Source organism: Diabrotica undecimpunctata, chromosome 6 (assembly GCF_040954645.1).
Source record: "Diabrotica undecimpunctata isolate CICGRU chromosome 6, icDiaUnde3, whole genome shotgun sequence".
NCBI classification, from domain to species: domain Eukaryota; kingdom Metazoa; phylum Arthropoda; class Insecta; order Coleoptera; family Chrysomelidae; genus Diabrotica; species Diabrotica undecimpunctata.
In genome coordinates, this window is record NC_092808.1 from 63698141 (window position 1) to 63714795 (window position 16655).

General features: G+C 32.4%; 1 protein-coding gene across 1 annotated transcript in view; it reads right to left on the bottom strand.

Annotated features, from left to right (window-relative positions):
• The window catches only part of Cbl (E3 ubiquitin-protein ligase CBL), a 242503-nt gene that overhangs the window by 63984 nt on the left and 161864 nt on the right, over positions 1-16655 (bottom strand). The window contains exon 3 of the mRNA XM_072534757.1: positions 5849-6118. Within this exon, the coding sequence (XP_072390858.1) occupies positions 5849-6118 (270 nt within the window). The remainder of the gene's footprint in view (positions 1-5848; positions 6119-16655) is intronic.

Here is a 16655-nt window from a genome sequence, read left to right on the forward strand (position 1 = left end):
ACGCGTACTCGAAGGCAGGAAAATAGCAAAACGGGTGGAGACGAAGAGAAGAACCAATAATGAATTAATGACTTTGTACCAAGAAGCTACCATCACCAAGTTCATCAAGTGGCAAAGGATCAGATGGTTGGGACATGTAGAAAGAATGGCAACGAACATAATAGCTACACTAGTTATGACTAGGAAACTAAACGGTTCCAGAAGAGGTAGGTCCAGGCCCCAGAACGAGGTAGATTAATAAAGTAGAGGATGACCTTAAGCACGTGAAGGTGAGAGACTAAAAAAGTAAAGTACAAAACAGAAGTGAATGAAGAAATATTGTTCATTAGTTCCTTCAGAGCTGTTAAAAAATTGTATATATTTAAGTTTGAGTTTTGATTAAAATAATTGTAATTAGTCAATCTTATGATTGTATTTATAAAAAAATATATCCTATGTCTTATCGGCCTATTGTGCGTATCAATCTAGGTACATATATATATTGGTACAATATAGATACATATAGATTTACTGATTGGCATTAGTCTAGGGCTTAAATAAAACGTTTGATTTAGTTGAAAGACTATATTCAGAGATCTTGTAGGATGGGATGTTAATTATTAATGCACTAAAATGCATTAAATATTAGAGTTTCCCCTGTAAGCACCAATTAATTTATCGCTCAGGCTTTAAAGATATGTCATAACCTCACAGTCCATTCATAACATCGACGGCATTATTACGTCAAAACCAGTGACATAACTTCATTCGGATATATCATTAAAAACCTGCATTTAAAAATACCTAAAAAAAAGTCGACCTGTTTATGGATACTTGTCGAAAACACAGTTTTTACGAAATGATAAATTTGTTTATTTTGTTTAAATTTCGCTGCTCGATTAACTCTGTTTAAAAACGGTTTTTGGACGAATGAAAATGATATGTTTGGGATTAAGTAAATATACGTGAAGTTGAAAAAAAAATAAGAGAAATCCAAGTTAGATTAATTTTTTGGGAGAATGTAACACCAAATATTTTAATTGAAGGAAATAATTATTATTAATATGGTTCCAAAGCTAGATGAAGATAGAAACACACGTGTTTTTAGCTTGTAGCTTAACTCGATTCTCGGGCAGATACAGTGGTGAAACATTTGTGTACTTAATACTAATTAAAACTAATTGCGATATAAATAATATAAACATACAAATGAAGCATTACATTATACAGTGAAAAGATCGGGAAAAATGTAATCCTAACGATAAGGAATAATATGGTGTATAGTGTTAAAAGACTTCTGTCGATAACAAATAATATAAACAAGATCGGCTTTATAGTGAGTGGAAAAAAACAATACAATCTTGTGAGAGGTGCATTCGTGCAGGAAAATAAATAATATTAATAAACAGGAAAAGAACTACAGAGGGTGAGTGGTATGTTTTGCTGAGCTGGGTATACCGAAAACTAGAGAAGATAGAAAACAAGCAGATAAGATGTTATAACTTCTTTTTTCGTTAAAGTTTCGATTGGCCAATCAAATCAATAATAATTCCCTATAAAATCGAGATACAGGGCGATTGCCGAAAAATGTCGAAAACGACAGGCTTATTATATATCTTCTTTATTAAGAAAAATTTTAAAAATTTTATATTCGAACTTTTGCTAAGAGTATGAAAGGGTTCTGTGGCGTACAAAATTCATTTTAGGGGGCCACACTAGAGAAATATAATACCAACATAAGTTTTTTATGTGGGACACCCTATATATTTTGGCATTTTTCGTTTATATTCTTAAAACTCTTTCACATGATATGACATATTTTGTATTTATTTTCAGTCGTTGGAGATACTCTAAAAAATACATTGTTTATTTGACATCACGTTAAAGACAATTAGAAACAAAACACTCAGTAACACATTTTAACATTTTATTATGCGGACACTAATCCTTCTCAGTTTTATTTACCAGAAATAAGATCAATCAACTAAAAAAAAAGGAATAACAAATTTACCAAGAACACAAAAATACTTAGCAACCAAAATTCATTTTACAACAATAATAACATAATAAACAACGTAATAACTATAATTAATTAAAAAAAAAAAAAAAAAACAAAAATTATAATAAATGTACAAAATGCTCCTCGTTTGGTTATAATAATAATTGACATATTTTTCTTACAGATTTTACAATTCAATATATGCGCTAGCTTTATTTTTCTAGATGCTTAATAAATACTTTGTAAATTATTTTTCGTGTTAAAGTCAATTTTCTAAATACTGTTTTTTAAAACTCCCCAAATAAAAAAAATCAGGAGGATTTAGTTCTGGTGAACAAGGACCATAAGTTCCAATCCACATTGTGACAGGTATTATAGATGGCACATGTTTTGTTTTATTTTCCTTGCTAACATTACCAAAGCCTTCATCCTGTTTTCTAAGAAAAATATCACAAACACCCCCCAACCTAAGACTATGTGATGAAAACCTAAAACGTGTAACGTCAATAAAATTCTTGGGCATGACATTCGAAGAAACTCTAAGCTGGAAACTTCATATAACAAATTTGATCTTATCTTGTCACAAGCGATTAAATCTTCTAAAAACTCTGGCCAATAAAAAATGGGGTGCGGATCGCCAAACACTTTTAATGTTATACAGAACATTAATCAGATCAAAATTAGATTATGGATCTACTGTGTGTTCTACAGCCACTAAGACACTGCTAAAAAAACTTGACAGTCTTCACAACCTATCTTTACGTATAATAGATGGAGCTTTTCTCACAACACCAATCGAAAGTATTTATTGTGAAGTTGGTGAACCGTCCTTAGAAGACAGAAGACTTTATCTCAGTGTAGCATACGCCGCAAAAATCAGGTCTAACTCAAAAAACCCTACTATTCACAGTTGTTTTATAGAAAAATTCCCAAATCTCTTCATAAATAAGCCAAGAACTGCCAAACCTTTCTACGCAAGGATTAGAAACTATTTAAATCAATGAAACTACACGTTTCCAGAATGCTTTTCCGCCCAATCGTCCTCAATTCCTCCATGGCAAATAAAGAACCCTCAGTGCCTAACCCGCCTCATTTCTTTCGACAAACATTCAACAAACCCACAGTTAATCAAATCTGCCTTCAACGATATGCTTCACAACTACAAGGATTATACACATATATACACAGACGCATCTAAATCAAATGAAAGTACTGGTGCTGCAGTCATAACCCCAACATCGACAAATAAATACAAATTCCCTTCAGAGTACTCCATTTACTCTGCTGAACTATATGCTCTATACCAGGCCACCCTTGCTGTCAACGCATCCAATAATACCAATTATATTATACTCACAGACTCTCTAAGTTCCGTACAGTCAATCCAATATGTCTATCCAACTAATCCTTTAGCCATCAAGATAAAAGAAGAAATCCACACCGCTCAACTGAATGGAAAAAACATTATATTATTCTGGATATCAACCCATATTGGAATTCCAGGAAATGAACAGGCAGACAATGCTGCGAAAGAAGCTGCAAGTAGTGATAGTGCGGAGTGTACTAAAACATTTACGAGTGCGGACGTGAAAGCGGCGGTTAAATATAAAGTGCGATATATGTGGGAAGAAAAGTGGAAAGTGTCATCGGCCAAGCTACGCGATGTTAAAAAATCGATAAAACCCTGGCCCACATTACCAACAAGTCGGAGAGACCAGGTAATATTAACGCGACTCCGACTGGGTCATACGCGATTAACTAATAGCTACGTGTTCTCCAACAAACAAGAACCACGATGTGACAACTGTGATGAAAAATTAATAACCAAACATATATTAGAGAAATGTCCAGCACTAACGCCAAAGCGCATGTTGTACAACATATCAAACAAACTTAGTGATATTTTAGGTTTACAGTACAATATTTCAAACATAAAAAGTTTCTTAACCTCAATTAACGTTTTAAATGCTATCTAAACTAACATTATCAATGTAATACAAATTATTGTTCGCTATCATTGTTTCGCTAATAGCCAATTTGGCTGATGCGATTTTGTTAATAAAAAAAAATTACCAAAGCCTACTCTATGAAATGAACATTCTTACAAATTGTAATATGTCTTTTAGATAAAAAAATAGAAGACAATAATATTATATCGGATAAAAATTACAAATGAAAACGAAAAATGTAATAAAATACAGTGTGTTCTATTTCGCGACAATTTTATTTATAAAGTATGAAATCAATAATTTAAAAATAATAATTCACTTTGAACCAACAATAAGCAGTTAAGCAGGTAGTAGATTTTACCTAAACTGAACTGTGTCCTCTTTTCCTAAACTGAACGACCTTCTTGATGATATTCAAACCCTTCCACTGCATCTAGTTTCGGATTTGAAAGACGTCATATCACGGCATTTGGAAGAACTGAAAAATCAAATTCGAAAGTACTTTCCAGATGTTAGCTCGGAAAACTGGGAATTTAAGTTGACAAGAGATCCTTTTCATATCCAAGTTGACATTCTTGCAGTTAACCTTCAAGAGCAGGCAATTGACCTAAAATGTGATTCACAAGCAAAAGCAGATTTTGCAAACATGGACTTGGAAGAATTTTGGTTAACCTACTTTCCTGTTTACCCAGAAGTGGCTTTAGTATCTGCGAAGTTATTAGTCCAGTTTTCATCCACATATCTTTGCGAATCTGGTTTTTCTGCATTGGCTTATATACAATCAAAATACCGTTCAAGGCTAGACGTTGAAAGTGACTGGAGGTGTGCTCTGATACAGTTTCAACCGAATATCGAAAAACTTGCCAAGAACAGACAATGCTAACATTGAAAGTGCAAAAACACTCATATAAGACTTTCAACTTTATATGCGTATTTGATTTTTTGATTATTCTTTTTCTCAAATAAATAAACAATGTTAAGTTTAATGAGACATCAAATAAACTATCGTATTTAAATATATCTGGATTTTCATTTTGCATCCCAGCTTTTGCTAACAATATTTCAACATCCATCCATTATTATGGGACAATTTCGATCGTCTTTATCACCAAAAAGCCCAACACATTTCTGACAACAAAACCCAAACCTAGAAACTCAAACGGGACCAACTTATTTCTCAGCAAAATCCACAGCCCATTTCGAATCAACATAGGCGCTATACATACGCTAAAACAAGTGATAGAGAAAACATACGAGTATAACGGAGAAACACATATACTTTTCCGGGACTTTAAACAGGTAATTGATAAACTAAACAAGAGAAAAATGATCCAAGATTTACAAAAGAATAATATATCAAATAAAATTATAAGAATGGTCAAAATGCCAATGTGAGATTCCCAAGCAACAATAGACACTGGAAGAGAAAGAACAGAAATAACCAAATGGAAAAAGGAAGAAGACAAGGATATGCGCTCTCAACGGTACTATTGATTCTATCACTAGACCAAATAATAAAAAAGCTGTCAAACGCAGGAACTATAAACAAGAATGCAGTACAAATAATAGGATATGCAGGCGATATAACCATAGTAGCAAACAGATAAAAGGGCATTCAAGAAAACCTTCCAAGAAATAGAAAACGAATGGTAATATTTTATATATGGCCCGTAATAACCTAGGGCGTTGAAACAGTCTTTTAATTTAAAATCAATGAATCGTACAGAAACCTTAGAAATATGAACATTACGTAAACGACTGCGTAACAGAGAAGTGTTACGAAGAAATTTAAGAGTTTGGTGCGGAATTCGAAATGTAACTGAAATTTTTACACTTGCTACAGAGAGACAATTAGAAATAAATGATAGATGAACGTCGACACGTTTTTATTCAATTATAATTAAAAATAAGAAGTACTTACAATCCTTCCCGATATCCATCCAACAACGCCTGTATCAGACTTTTATTCTGAGGTATAGTTTGCAGAATCTCTCCATCCGGTGTAACGTAACCAATGGCCCATTGACCTAACCTGGTACATGACAGTCGAAACACGTAGCTACCAGCCTTGTTTATATATCTTTGCAGTCTTGCTTTAACTTCGTCGTAGGTGAGAAAAGCCACGTAACCCGGATGGGTTACGGCGAGTATCTGCCAATTTCTTAACAACGTACCCCATGGTTGGAATAATCTGAAACAAGAGATATGTTGCAGTAACGAAGCTTTCAACAAAAATATTAATAATAATAAGTAATGAAAGTAATAGCCAAACAAAAAGTACCTGAAATCTACCGTCAAAGATCCTCAGGTTCAAAAAGTTCCAAAGACCTTACGTTCCAAATAAACAATACCGTTCAAAATGCTATTTGCATGACTCCATTTTCTATTTGTATTTTTTCCGTTACCTCTTTTCCTGATAATTAACAAACTTAACGTAAACAGTTTAGAAAACTGTTTAAAAATTATAAAATAAAATTCATTAAAAAGTCTTTTACCAACACGAAATAGTCTTTTACCAACACGAAATTTGACGCCTCTTGTGCAACTCATTTCAATAAAAATGACTGAAACCATTATTTTGTAGGAAACCTTAAATGGGGAGGCACTGCCTAAAAACAGGTAGTTTATGTGAGAAATTATTGTCAATTGCAAACATACTTGCATATATTGTGTAAACTGGCAATAATATATTAAGTAAACAACTTACATAACGGCAATTAATCAATAATTATTTTATGCCCTTTTACAGAATAAAACTATATTAATTTACACAGTACACCCGTAAAGATAACATTTATAGCCCAGGCTGTGGGGGAAAAAAGGGTGATTTTACACTGTAATCCAGGAATTTATCTAATGTGGCCTAGGTTATAAAGGGCAACCTCAGGAGCAATCCCCCGTTCATTCAACAAAAAATTTTTGTTTATTGTTTATTTATGAGCGTTTATAGGTGCAAAATACATATTTTTTTAGTTTTTTTTCATTTTTTGCCTAAAGTAAGTGCTGTAATGGGTAATTTCTGTATAGATTATGAAAGTACTCTAAATGTAATGTAATGTAATTTATTTGTTATTGCAAAAATGACGAATGGTCAAAATTAAAAAGACAATTTTAATTACATTCAGTGTGGTTTATTTCCAAGAAATATAAAATGTTCAGTGTAAAAGTTTTCATAGCAATATTCAGTGTAAAATAGTTTCAGAACCATAATCTTTTGTCGCTATAATTATTTGTCATCTTAAATTAAGATGAAACAAATTTTAGCAAATAATTAAAAAATAACTACTGTCTCAAACAAATAAAACAAGAATATCCTGAAGTACGATCATATAATATATATATATATATATATATATATATATATATATATATATATATATATATATACATATATATATATATATATATATATATATATATATATATATATATATATATATATATATATGTTAGTTTTGATATTTCCGCGGGAGCTGTATGTTATATCAATGGTATTCCGGGTTTGACTCCGCGTTAAATGTTGTTGGTTTTGATAAAAACCATTTTGACGACGTTTCGGCAAGATCTCACTTGCCATTTTCAAGTCTCTCTGGATGGTCTGCTTCTTGTCGATGTTCGAGTGGAAGTTCCACTTCCAATGAAGAAAAATGAGAAAAAAATATATAAGAGAAGTCTAGGCGTTGCATCCGTTCATGCCAAAATATAATAACGCGCCAAATAGATACCAAAAAAGATCACTAGGACACGTTTAACGTGAAAATGACTACCCATGACGCATAATCTTTAAATTGTAAGTTCCTGGGAGAAGTAGCGGAGGAAGATAAAAAAAAACAAGTGGGACAGTGCATGATATACCTAGCACGTAGTAGAGAAATACTATAGGTAATAAACAATTTAGCATTACCATGGTATTTATGAATATTGAGGAAGGATATGTTAGAATACACAACGGTGTTTAGCAGTCAGAATTATGTGAAAATTAAGAAAGCTGCAATTATAAAATGTACAAAACATCAAGTAATGTTATAGAAAGTTGGACATCAAGATCCATGTGACTGTTATCAGTATGTTTTTATCAAATAAAGGATGTACATATGGTTTTAATGTATGCTGATGTGTGGAATTAATCAAAAATAATAAGTAGTATAGATATTGGAATAGCAGAAACATGCTCGAAAATGCTTGTTTCAAGATGGAAATATCAATCCAAATATAAATGTAATTAGATACTAAAATTATTCTAAATTAGTTTTATGTATCTACGATTAGTATTGGGAAACACCAATGGGAAATAAATGGAGATGAGTTATTTCTGTTATTGAAAGCTATGTAGACCTATAAGCAGGTGTAAGAAAGCGAAGAGGAAGAGACCAGAAAATATTCAGTATGAACCAGACAAGACTAAGATAAGGATTAATATTGGTATTAACCAAAAAGGAAATATAATTTTCAAGAAATTTAACTAGAGAAAACAGTTAATACTAATAAAATGATTGGGGTTTCGTATTGGGGTATTGTTCTTTTTAGATACTTCAATATTCTACTTGCTTGTTTAGCATTATATTACATTCATACCATAGTTTATTGAAGTCTGAATCTTATCGGAAGTGTACCTTACTGATTCCTAATTAAATCACTCTGTATAACTTTAAACCAGTCTTCTTGTGAACATGTCTATTCCCAGGAGAATGATTATTAATTTTTCAAAAAAAGTTTCTCTTACCACGCAATCTTTGAATAATATTATCGTTTGCCATTTATGTGCGAATAGAAATTATAGACCAGGAAGTGTGAGCCAATTAAAAATCATTATACAACACATGTTTAAGTAACCTTTGTTATTTCTCATAAACTACTTACACAAAAATATAAAAAATCAGTAACAAAAGAATACCAGTTCTGAACTAATTATCGAAGTACAACTGTTAAATTGACTTCATTTTTTTGCTATTGCCGATGAAAGTTATTTTTGTTATTTATTTCGGCTTTTGTTTAGAGGTTTTCGGCTGTTGCTGCAGATCTATCGAGGTCAATTTTACACGGCTTTTTTTTATTTATTTATGCCTCAACCTCATAGGGTCATTGGCGTTGTACAATTTAGAGTTTTACCATTTATTTAGTACACTTATGGAATGTAAGTATGATGTCAAATTTTTCATATCAGTTCGGTCACTTAATATTGCCTGTAAGGTATCTTGACACTCCAGTAAAATATGGCGAACACTGAGCACAATATCACATACGTAGCACTGTGGTTTTAATTCACTCTCCAGCAGATGTTTATGGGTAATGGCGGTGTGGCCTATTCTCAGACGAGATAGGATGGTTTGATGTATATGCTTATTTGGGGTTGATTTCCAAGGTAATATAGAATGTTTTACTTCTCGTAGTTTGGATGTTGACTGATTCCACTTGGTCTGCCATTCGTTGATTATTAAGTTCTTGATTATAGGTTTTATATCTAGATGTGGAATGCTTCTGATTTCTACAGCTTCCGGACTCGAGATTGTTAGTTTTGCCAAGGAATCTACTTCTTCATTACCAGCAATTCCGATATGGGAAGGAATCCATACAAAGTTGACGTTTATGTTCATAGTTTGCAGTTGGCTTAATGCTGATTTAATAAGTAGTAGACTTGGATGACTAGGATGTAAGTTTATTAAGAGCAATTACAGAACTTAGGGAATCCGTAATAATTTATTGCATTGAGAATAGCGGTTAACTCGGCTGTGTAAATGGATGTTAATTTAGGGAGTTTCATTAATATTTTTGTTTCATTAGACATAAATGCTGCTCCCACTCCAACTATAGTTTTAGAGGAATCGGTATATATAAGATTATGGTTACTGTATGTCTTGAGTTCTTGGAGGACATATTGATATAATGCATTATAATGGTTATCTACTTTTTTATATATGGAGAGTTTGGTATTAATAGATGGGATGGGAACAGTCCAAGGGGGAACAGTGTTAATATCGGGTATACAATAGGTATCTTGAAATTTGAATTCAAGTTCATTGAGGTATTTATTTACCCTTTTATAAAAAGGAACGTGAAGTCTAGCATGTGTTTTAAAGATATTCCTAAAACGTTGTGAATTTACATAGTGGTTAACAGGATTCATAGGATTTGCCTATATTGATGCCGCATATGTTAGTGAAAGTTGTTTTCTTCGGAATTCCAGGAGGACTTCTCCAGCTTCACAATGTAAACTTTCGATAGGGCTAGTATAAAAGGCACCTAGTATAGTTCGCAAAGCACTATTTTGTATTCGATCGAGTTGTTTTATGATATATGGTTTTGCTGAATCATAAATAATACAAGCGTAGTCGAATTTGGACCTGATCAATGACTTGTACATAAGGGTCAGTGTTTTACTATCTGCTCCCCACGTCTTGTGTGCAACAGTTTTTATAATGTTAAGTGCAGATTGACACGTACTTTTTAGATCATGAATGTGGTGGTTCCAGGATAATCTGTTGTCAAATGTCATGCCTAAACATTTAATTTTCTCAACATATTTAATTTCTTTATTAAATAGTTTTAATTCTGGAGTGATATAATTTCTTTTTTTTTGAAAATAACATAGCCTTTGATTTTGTTGTTGATAATTGAAGACCTGTGTAATTTGTCCATAATTCGAGATTCCATAGCACTTTCCGTAGATGGGTCTGAAGGGTTTTATCATTTATCCCCTTAACAAAAATGAATAAGTCATCTGAAAAGAGTCTAGCTTTTACTGGTAAGTCACAAGTGGAGATAATATTATTTATTGCAATAAGAAATAGGGAGACGCTTAAATTAGATCCTTTTGGAATTCCGTTTCTTTGAATTTTTGTATTAGATATTATTAGTATTAGATAAAGTACCGTTAACTCGTACATTAAAAGTTCGATGAGATAGGAAATTTTTTATAAATTGTGCTATATTACCTTTTATTCCCCATCGACTAAGTGTTTGAATAATACCATGTCGCCAAACTGTATCGTATGCTCTAGTTATGTCAAAAAATATTGCGATACATTTTTGTCCACATGCCATTGCTTCATGAATCTCAGACTCTAAACTAATAAGATTATCCAGTGTTGAACGATTTTTTCGGAATCCGCTTTGTTCCGGGGCAAGTAATTTATTATTTTCTTAAAACCACATTAATCTGTTGGATATGATTTTCTCGAGAACTTTACACATTACACAAGTTAGAGAAATAGGTCTATATGAATGTGACAGATTTTGGTTGATTTTGTTTATAAATAGGGATGACGATAGATGAACTCCAGATTTTTGGAAACTTGCTATGTCTCCATATATTATTATAGATATTCAGCAAGTGTTTCTTTGCAGATGAAGGAAGTTTTTGAAGAAATATTGCAGGGATGTTATCAGGACCGGGAGAAGAGTTTTTCGTATTATTGAGTGAGTATTCTAATTCATCCATGGTTATGGGATAATTTAAAGGAGAAAGTTCATCAGGCGGTATATCAATACCTTTGGATTCCTCTCTTTCTTTTTTGGTCAAAAAATCTGGAGGAAAAACATCATCACTTGAGAATCTTTCAAAACTATTAGCTTGAATATTGGCTATGAATAGAGGGGAAGTGTATATTTTTTGTTTTTCTTCTAAGAAGTTAATGTGGTTTGGGGTATTTTTCCCGGATATCTTTCGTACCATTTGCCATACTTTATTAATTGGTGTAGATGGTGTAGATATATTACGAATTTTTTGGTGGTTTACAGTTCTTATCCCTTTGTTAATTTGTAGAAAATTGTTAACTAAAGCTTCGCTTGTTAGATAAATGCAAATTCAACCATTTGACGTTCTAGAGGAGAAGTGAATATTTTTTGGATGCATTAAATCACCAACTGCAAATAGATAGTCTTCCAACTTTGTATTTTCCAGCGCAGGAAAAACTATTGCTTGTGTTTTGGATGAAATTTTAGGTACATTTTGATTTGTGACAGTTGCAAAAGATTGTTTCATATTTGTATTTGATGAACGTTGCTCCAGTTCTTGTTCGGGGGCCCCAAGAGGCGGAAAATTATCCATTTTTAAGTATTATCATCGATAATACTCAAAAACCTAGTCCGGTCCTGTCCCCTCAATATCAGAACTGATAAACGGTAGCAGTAAAAAGTTGTTGCTTTATAACCAAAATTGATTCTTGTTTACGTGGATAAATGTTAATTATTTAGATTCAATAAATATTTGTACTCACAGAATTTATACTTGTGGTGAGAAAAATCACTTCTACTCAAAGACCTAGTCCGGTCCTGTCCCGTCGATATCAGAACTGATAAACGGTAGCAGTAAAAAGTTGTTGCTTTATAACCAAAATTGATTCTTGTTTACGTGGATAAATGTTAATTATTTAGATTCAATAAATATTTGTACTCACAGAATTTATACTTGTGGTGAGAAAAATCACTTAGATTCACTTTTTAATTAAAACTGTAATTATTTTGATGCTTTTTAACACCTAAAAACTCGGTTTATGTGGAGCTTGTTTTAAACCTCGTTCTACCTCAGAGGTCGATATCAGAATCTACACGGCTTTTGTATTGCTAAGTTATCACATTTTTTAATAAATATGTTAAATATAAATATAAAAATATTATATATATATATATATATATATATATATATATATATATATATATATATATTTCTAGGCCTGCGTAGCGCAAGCGGTAGGATGCTTGACTCGCAAGCCGGTGGTCCGGGGTTCGAATCCCACCGCCGGCAAGAACATCTAGACATTTTAAAAATGTCTATAGGCCCCAGGTCGACTCAGCCTGAATAAAAATGAGTACCTTGGGTAAAACCAGGGGTAATAATAGACGGTTGAAGCGTAGCACTGGCCATGTTACCTTCCTTGTATACCGTAGGCCCTAGATATAGCAGACTACCCTGCTATACTCCCAAAGCCGCGACAGCGGTATAAAACGGGAGACTATTATTATATTATATATATTCTGGCAGCAGTGTCATTGCCAATTAATCTAAGTCAAGTGAATCATTGCAAATTGTGTACTACTTTTTATTTATAAGCTGGTGAACAGATTCACTTCCCATAGATAAACATTTAGATTCTAGAGATATTTAATATTGGGTGTAAATTCTTTTCAACTTACTTCTAAATAAAAGTAACATTTGAGTGAAGAAGTAAAAACGTAAAGAAGACATAGAAAAAGCCGCATTCACCACAACATAATTTGAAAATAGACGATGTTAAATATAACGACAAAAAGTAGATAGGTACAATTAAATAGTTCAGTGACTATCTAAAAAATTAAAAGTACCTATCAGGTATCCAGTATAATTTATATAGAAGCATTAACTTAAAAAGAAAAGTGATAATTTGGATCATCCTGCAAAAAATAAACTAAAAGGGGAACCAGATCCTTGACTCCGTGTTATAATTCCTTGTAGCATTATATCCTTCACAGTATCTTTGGAGTGCCCTTCGAACAATCATTTCTGGTTTACTGACTGTAAGGATCACATATATCGCATTCTACATCTTCAACTAGCGATTACTTTTGCACAAAAGCCAAGCCAAAAACTTTGTAGATGATTTGTACATGCCAAAAACTTTGTAGATTATTAGCAAATTACTAACGTAATTACTAATTAAATATTAAATTACTAACGTAATTTGCTAATAGCTTCAATTGCTGATGTAGGTATAGGTTTATAAAAAAGTTTTCAATGAAAGTTTTACATGAATGTGGTTAAATCTGAAAAATTATCTTATTTGCAAAATGCGGGTTCATATTTGTCTTTTATATTATGGTTTCAGAAATTCCATTTTGCAATCAAAATCTTCAGATAGTTCTTAAACCAACATTACTTCAAGGATGAAATTTATTTTTTTTGGTAGATGTTACAACCTGCTCCTACACTACACCACATTCGAATGAATGTTCAAGGGTTTTTATAAATGTTTGCATAACGTACAAGAATGTTTCATCATTCGTTGCGGTTTCCCTAAAAAATTATCCCTAAAAGTTCCTAAAAAATAATTTTACAAGTAGGTATTTTAAATATTTTGGCCTACATACATCATATTTTCCATAAAATAAAATTTATAAAAAAATACTTTACATTAAATATTATTGAAAAGACTATGATCCGCCAATCCACCTGTAATTTATGCAAATTAGAATTAGGAATCGTTGGTGCATTATTTCCAAGCAACTCAGAACAGATGCAATAATATTAAAACGTTACGGTATATCTTTTCATAATTCCCTACATCCTTCACTATCCTGCAATACGGCAACCAGGAGCCAAAATGTCAACGGTAATGTACAGAGAAATTGATTTATTAAAAAAATATTAATATTTTTTGTAAACCTTATTGAAATGACTAGAAGTTTACTTATAGAAGTTACAGGTATACGAATATATAAATATAGTACCATATGAAGGCTGCCTTTTATCGATGCCGACGTTAAGAATTTAATGAGTCAAAATAGAGTTGTTAAGAAGTAGGCTAAAAAATCCCACCACAGATGAAAGCTATTGAATCGTGCCTATTGTAAATTTCCGAATTTAAGACAGATAACTTACTATCAAAATTGTTTGAGTTAAGCAACAAGTGGTGATTAAATACTTATACGTAAGGGGAACCTGCAGTATCATATAAAGTATTAAAAAGGTGATATCGCGAGTTTAAACGTGGTAAAGAATATGGAAATAATGTGTCCAGAAGAACATGCGGTAGAGAGGTCACAACTGACAACAACCGACGCTACCACACAAAAATATGTTCAAGGGTCCATGATCTCGTGCTACCAGATCGACGGGCACCTCTGTGGGGTTCGGACTGTCGCACAGTGTACGATTTGACTAATCTAAGTGGACAAAAGGTATTTAAATTTTATTGTTAAAACTACGTTTAATCACTTCCATTTCACTTTTAAATACATACTTTAACTGATGATACAAAACAAAGACCCCAGCAGATTGCAGATCTTTTAGAAACAATGGCCGAAACTACCTGCACCTTTTTCAGGTAGACGATCGGCCGCTCAGTATGACCGTTAACGCTAACTTGTGTACACGTGTCTTGGTTTTCAGTGCAATTTTAAGTGCTTTTTTATGATGGATTCGACATCTACAGGTAATTATGCATTTACTTAATGAACCAGATATAAACAAATATGCATTTGAAAATATATAATACCCAATACAAAATAGGTCATCAATTTTTTTTATTCATTTGTCATACGTAACATTCATTTAGATATATATTATGTTGTCAAGTGTAGTAAAGCTGTAGGTATGATCTTAAAGTACTCTCTATTTAGTACACTTTCATAATATAATTACTGTTTTTTGCGATTTTTAACATATTTAGTAAATAAAATATAAACAGATATGTATTTTTAAATACTATACTTGTCTTAATACTCAATACAAAATAGGTCATCAAAATTATTTATTCATTTGCCATACGTATCTTTCATTTAGATATGCTATGTTGTCAAGTGTAGTAAAGCTGTATGTACTTATTGTCTTAAACTACTTTCTATTTCGTACACGTTCACGGGCGCCCATATTAAAAATTTAAGAGGGGGCTACACGTAAAGATGTTTCACATTATATTTTGTAAACTTTGGATAACCATATAGTTTAAAGCATCCGAAAAGCTAGAAGGGGTCCATGGTCTCCCCTGCTCATAGGTATGGGCGCCTATGTACACTTTCATAATACATTGTATAATTAATATTTCTTGCGTTTTTTAACATATTTTATGTTTGTGTTTACAGGTGCCCAAATGAAGCGGAAATTATTATTTGAATTTTGGCGTTCTATACCGGCTAATGGTCGATTAAATGCAGTAATCAACTTTGTGAAGATGAGTTTTGATGATCTGGATATTGATCAAGAACAAGAGAAGCAGTTAAAGGTGTTCTTAAAAAATGAATGCGAAAAAATTCGAGTCAAATGGGTTCAGAAGCAAAGACGACTGGACTTGTTTTTAAGTGAATACGAACAATGGTTAAATAATGATTTAACTTTCGATATGCTGATATTAGCAAATCAATCTCCAAAACCAAGTACTAGTGGTGGTAGACCTCAAAAAACTTTTATGGATAGCTCCAAAAAGACAAAAAAGAGGAAAATTCAACATTTACTTAGCGACTACAGTAAAGACCAATTATCGTTTGCTGCACAATTAAGTGTCCGAGCGAGTGGCAAACGTAATGCTGCTATGTTGATGGAAGAAGTATCGTCAGCCTCACCAAAACGTGCTTCCACATATAAGAAAGCAAGAAAAAATTTAGATGTCCAAATGAAACAAAGACCCTATACACCTGAAGAAGCTTTGGCCTTTTTTATAGCAAACAATTTTACTGTCCAATCTTATAAGAATGTACAACAAGAGGCAAAAGAAAGAGGTTTTAATGCGTATCCATGTTATGATTACGTAGCAAAGGTAAAAGAGCAGTGTTATCCTCGAGTTGAAAATATTACAGTGACTGATATATCGGCGGAAGTAAGACTGGATGCTCTACTTAATCATACCGCACAGAGAATATGTAAGAACATTCTAGGAGAAAGGTTAGACACCAACATGCAAAATTATTCTTTAATATATAAGTGGGAGTGTGATGGTTTATCAGGACATAGTTTATATAAGCAACCGTTTGAGGATCCAGAGAGCACAGATGAATATATGTTTATAATCTCATTAGTTCCAATAAAACTCGTAAACAAT